The sequence below is a fragment of the Gymnoscopelus microlampas genome (assembly GCF_963454915.1).
Source record: "Gymnoscopelus microlampas genome assembly, chromosome: 16".
Classification (NCBI taxonomy): domain Eukaryota; kingdom Metazoa; phylum Chordata; class Actinopteri; order Myctophiformes; family Myctophidae; genus Gymnoscopelus; species Gymnoscopelus microlampas.
The window spans coordinates 47,495,747-47,501,746 of record NC_139953.1 but is presented as its reverse complement, the minus strand read 5'-3'; the positions used below and the strand labels follow the sequence as shown (position 1 = coordinate 47,501,746).

At 44.6% G+C, this 6,000-nt stretch overlaps 1 protein-coding gene across 1 annotated transcript in view; it reads right to left on the bottom strand.

Moving 5' to 3' along the window:
* The window catches only part of LOC311063291 (intersectin-2-like), a 118,030-nt gene that overhangs the window by 98,943 nt on the left and 13,087 nt on the right, over positions 1-6,000 (bottom strand). The window contains exon 2 of the mRNA XM_084082663.1: positions 175-237. Within this exon, the coding sequence (XP_083938789.1) occupies positions 175-181 (7 nt within the window). The 5' untranslated portion in view covers positions 182-237. The remainder of the gene's footprint in view (positions 1-174; positions 238-6,000) is intronic.

The following is a 6,000-nucleotide window of genomic DNA, read 5'->3' as shown; positions in this document are numbered from 1 at the left end:
GCACTACACTACCGCACACACACCAAGGCATGTCATACACACACACACACACACACACACACACACACACACACACACACACACACACACACACACACACACACACACACACACACACACACACACACACACACACACACACACACACACACACACACAGAGCAGTGGACTCACCATTCATGCTGCAGGTGTGGAGACAGAAGGCGGGGGGAGGTCCTCTGTGCTCCACTCAGACATCTGCAGAGAGAGAGAGAGAGAGAGAGAGAGAGAGAGAGAGAGAGAGAGAGAGAGAGGCATGAGCCGAGAGGAAAGGACGAGTACCGGCACGTGTGGAGGAGAGAGGGACTCTGTTCATTTGTCCGTTTGTGCACGCGCGCACGTGTGTGTGAGCGCGTACGTGTGTGTGAGCGCGCACGTGCGAGAAGAAGAGGCAGGCAGAAAGGAGAGGACATGCGCGTGTGTGAGAGAGGGAGAGAGAGAGGAATGGGGGAGAGAGAGAGAGAGAGAGTGTGGGGGGTAGAGGAAGGGAGAGAGAGAGGAATGGGGGAGAGAGATACTAGAGAATGTGATGTAGAAAGAGAGAGAGAGAGAGAGAGAGAGAGGGTCGAGGGAGGGAGAGAGAGAGAGGAAGGGGGAGAGAGATACTAGAGAATGTGATGTAGAAAGAGAGAGAGAGAGAGAGAGAGAGAGAGAGGGTCGAGGGAGGGAGAGAGAGAGAGGAAGGGGGAGAGAGACTAGAGAGCGAGATATGTAGAGAGAGCGAGAGAGAGGGGGGGTCGAGGGAGGGAGAGAGAGAGGAAGGGGAGAGAGAGACTAGAGAGCGAGATATAGAAAAAGAGAGAGAGAGATAGATATAGAAAGAGAGGAGGTAGAGAGAGAGAGAGGCAGAGAGAGAGAGGTTGGGAGGGAGGGAGGGAGGGAGTAAGGGAGAGGGTGAAGAATAACATCTCCATGCTAACAATGCAAGGAGGGCAGACACTGAGCAGCCTTCTGCAGGAGGGAGGGGGAATAGAGAGAGAAAGAGGAGAGGAGAAAAGAAGCTGGGGGGACGGGGGGGGGGACAGGTTAATGGGGAGGAGGGGGGTTTGGGGGGGTTAAAGGGAGGCAGGAGGGAGTGAATGGAGGCGAGCAGAGACATGATGGAAGAGGAGGCTGCAGTCTGATCTCCATCTATTCTCTCTCTCTCTCATTTGAAAATAGCAGATCTACAAGCTCACAATGCGTCGCATTGCGACGCATTGTGAGCTTGTAGATCTGCTATTTTCAAAATATTTGTATACATTTGAAAACTTGTGAAATGGGACATTGTGCATAATGAGTACTTTTACTTTTGGTACTTTAAGTACATTTTGACGCCCAACACTTTTGTACTTACACTCAAGTAACATTTAGAATTCCGGACTTTTCCTTGTAACAGAGTACTTCTACATTGCAGTATTGATACTTTCACTTAAATACAAAATATAAGTATTTTTTCCACCACTGCTAGACCCCCCCCCCCCCGCCCCCCCCACCCAGCAGAACCTGTGGCAGAGCCTCCAGAGGTAATAGATGGAAATGGAAGGTGAATCCAAGCATGAAATACTCCAGGGACTGAACAATGAGAAACACTCAATCAAGGGCTTTTTTTCCCCATATTCCAGCGGCATCGACTTAACCCATCAAGACCTGGAACTGTGTCATTTTTAGATTTGAGCTAAAAAAGCATTATTTTACACTTTGGGCTATTCAAAAATAGCAGATCTACAAGCTCATAGCGCGGCACCGAGTGCCACGCTATGAGCTTGTAGATCTGCTATTTTTGAAAATTCGTGAAAATGTGTGCAAATCTTTGAATATATATATATTTTTAAAGCAAACATTTTTAACTCAAATCTTTGCTTCTGGGGGTCCCTGGAACAAAATATTTTGATGGGGGTCCGCGGCCAAATACATATAATTTTGGGGGTCCTTGAGCACCACTGATATAGAAAACTGTTGGGATTTAGGAGACATGTAGAATCGGCTTCAGGTCTCAATGGGTTAAACGCTCCTCTCGGAGCGACGAGCGTAGCTATAGGGGGGCGCCCCGTCCATCATCTGTCTTCTACGCCTTCTTATTCTGTTCTTCATACTTGGCTGTCACCTCCGCTTTTTTTGAGACTGATGCTCCCATCTTATTTATTTTTTTGCATTATTTTATTTTTTTTGCATCGCATGGCCTTATCACTGTGAATCTTTTTTTCTAAGTCTTGTCTTGTGGTATAGAGCACCGAAGTCTGACGTAATTTACACATCCTATGTTTGTCTACCTGGTTTGTGGTTTTCCACCCCCATTCTGAATCCCATAGACGTATTTAATATCGCGTCAAATAAGAACTGTGTTCCTAAAATAAACAAAAAAAATAAAATGACCCCGGCGGTTTGACTCTTATGGATATGAAGCATCAACTGACGGTGAGAAAACGATAATGTTACTTCTGCCGAATTAGTTAAATGTTCTCGGAGCCGACAAAACCACGGAGAGTTAGTAACATTTTAAATTGCTCTTTCATCATAGAAACAAGTGGGCTTATAACCAAAACCATCCATGTTCTCTGGGAGAAGTGGTGTTAGTGTTCCGTGGAGAAATATTGTTAGTGGGGATGAAAACATAGTCGCACCACCGGAAGTGGAAGGCTGAAGGCAGACCAAAACCCCAGTTTCCCTGAGCACGGGTCCTCCGTACAGCTCCACCCAGAGCCAAATGAATACGTGAAAAACAGCAGAGGACGCTGTTTTTACTTATTTATTTGACGATGGGTTCCCAGATTGATGTCAGTGAAGCTCGCTGTGTTTGCATCGCAGGGCGCCTTTCTTCTCGAGTGGTAGAAGAAGTACTTCAATTTGACTTAAGTAAAAGTAACCATACCATGATGTGGATATTAACTCCATGTTTGGGCGAGACTGACGTCATATTTGATGACGTGAGAATGTCAGCTTGAGTTAAAAGCTGATTGAACAGAAAGTGAGGAGCAGAAGAGACCTTCATACACGGAGAGACAGCATATTAGATCACATACAGAAACATAAACCTTTAAAACGTACTATTCTGCAGTCACATCACAACACCCTGGATTATAAAGACAGACATCACTGGTTGAGGACACCTCAGTAACACTGCTGATACAAAAAACTATTTCCAGTTTTTCACACTTTGACTAGTTGTATTCTCAGTGTGTAGAAATGACGTCCGCCAGCAGTCTGCTGTCTGAAGAGCACTTCCTGTGTTCTATCTGTATGGATGTGTTCACTGATCCAGTCGTCACTCCATGTGGACACAACTACTGCAAGACCTGTATCACACATTACTGGGACATTAATGATGTGTGTCGGTGTCCACTGTGTGCCAAGATCTTCAACAAGAGACCAGAGGTATCTGTCAATACTCTTATTTCTGAGATGGTTCATCAGTTCAGGATTCAGAAGTGGAAAGAAGAATATGAAGCAAAGACAGAGGCTGAAGTTCAGCAGATGATCCAGGAGAGACAAGTGAAGATTCAGGAGGTCAAACACTCAGTAGAGATCAGCAGGAAAGATGCAGACACAGTGATAGCAGGCAGTGTGCAGGTCTTCACTGCTCTGATCAGCTGTATTGAGAGGAGCCAGGCTGAGCTCATTGATGTGATTGAAGATAAGAAGAAAACAACAGAGAAACAGGCTGAAGGCTTCGTCAAAGATCTGAAAAAGGAAATCACTCAGTTAGAGAAGAGAAGCTCCGAGCTGAAGCAGATCTCACACACTGAAGACCACCTCCACCTCCTCCAGAACTTCACCTCCATCAACACCCCTCCACCCACCAAGGACTGGACACATGTCAATGTCCATCAGTCTTCATATGTGGGGACTGTGAGGACAGCTGTGGCTCAACTAGAGAAGACTCTCAGTGAAGAGATGAAGAAGCTGTATGATGCTGAGCTGTGGATGATCCAGCAATATGCCATGGATGTGACTCTGGACTCTGATACAGCACATCCCACACTCATCCTGTCTGAGGATGGAAAACAAGTGAGTGATGGAAACATATGGAAGAATCTCCCAGACAACACAGAGAGATTCTCACTATGTTCCTGTGTCTTAGGAAAACAAAGCTTCTCCTCAGGAAGGTTTTACTATGAGGTTCAGGTTAAAGGGAAGACTGGGTGGGGTCTAGGAGTGGTCAGAGAGTCCATCAACAGGAAGGGATCAATCACACTGAACCCCAACAATGGTTACTGGATTATAGTGTTGAGGAATAGAAATGAGTACAAGGCTGCTACTGACCCTGCTGTCCTCCTCCCTGTAAGAGAGGAGGTCCAGAAAGTGGGAGTGTTTGTGGATTATGAGGAGGGTCTGGTCTCCTTTTATGATGTGGAGGCCAGAGTTCATCTCTACTCTTTCACTGGCTGCACCTTCACTGAGAAACTATATCCATACTTCGGTCCCTGTTTTAATGCTGGTGGTACAAACTCTGCTCCTCTGATCATCTCTCATGTCAACATGGACGCTGATCTCGGTGGGACGGAGTAAACATGTCCCCTCCAATTAAAAACAAACAAACATGAAGTTGTCCTCTCCAGTATATAATTTAGAAATACATTATGCATATATTTTAATATAAGCCGACTCCACACTTGCATTAATGGGAACAAATAAAATCATAAAAACTTGTCTCGAGATACAGTATACGTGAGCCTGACAGCCTAGATTATTCTGATGCATAACACATGTCTTTATTCACAGTTTATTCATAATGTTTAAACATGAATGAACAAGGACACAAATTAAGCACACAACCTCTTTGGCTAATTCCAGGCACACAATGAAAAGTCTAAATATTATATGACAAAAGACACAAAAGATCCTAACGTGACCTTCTTAAACTAATGGCCTAAGTCATTTTTTAAACGTTTTTCAGAAAATAATTAAAGCTGATCCAAAACAAATCTATGTGATATTTCTTAATCATTTCACCCAAAACGTTTATAACAAATTATGACTATATGACTATTAACATAAAAATAACACTGTCTGTCAGTTATGTAACTTAAGAGATTTAAATAGGTTTGATTAAACCTGACTTAGGCCAAATGATTTACTGATTCACTCCAGACTTAGGCCATTTTTTTGGCCTAAGTCAAGAAAAACATGTGACCTATTTTGGCCTAAGTCACACTAGGGAGTTAGGCCATTATACTAAAAGGGGAGGGAACAGCATGATCTTCAATTAGGAGATAAGCCATTTTACCAGAGGTGGCCAGTGTCATGAGAAGCTGACTTAGGCAAAAAAATGACTTAAATATTAAATAAGCAGAAAACGATGTGTGATATTATGTCTTCTTTTATTTTCCTGGGCGCTGAGTATTTCATAAAGGTTTCAATGGTTCAGAAATAGTGTTTGTTCATAAGCTGTCCAGCCGGCTGTCATAGACTCCAGTGTTATTTCGCTGAACCTCCGGTGTGAGTCTTTCACCCAGTGTGACCAATGTGCCGCCTGGAATTTCAGGGATAGAGAAAACAAGACCAGGAGACCTGGTTCTGCCAGACCCAGGCTAAGCCGGACTTCACATGACGTGTCAGCCAGGGTCTGGCAATGATATGGGCATGAAAGGGAAACACGGTCTGATGAAGGTTGCCATGGTTACCCAATATTAACGCGGGGGTCAGTCACGAGCCGTGTAAAACTCCATGTTTGGGCGAGACTGACGTCATATTTGATGACGTGAGAATCTCTAGAAAGGGAGATTCCTAAACGTGTCATAGATACGGAGTCTGATACATCAGCGAACCCTTCCCAGAAACTCCATATATAGAGATAACCGTCAACGTCCAGGACTGACGTCATAGTCCCATATTTGGGCATAACTGACATAGGCAGCTCCATATATGGGAGATGTCTGACACTATCTGACATCACCGTCACAGTGACATTAGGGCCGCAGCCAACAGTATAAGAGAGGCTCCACATGCCTCGGTAGGGCAGTTCAAGCAGAAACTCATAGA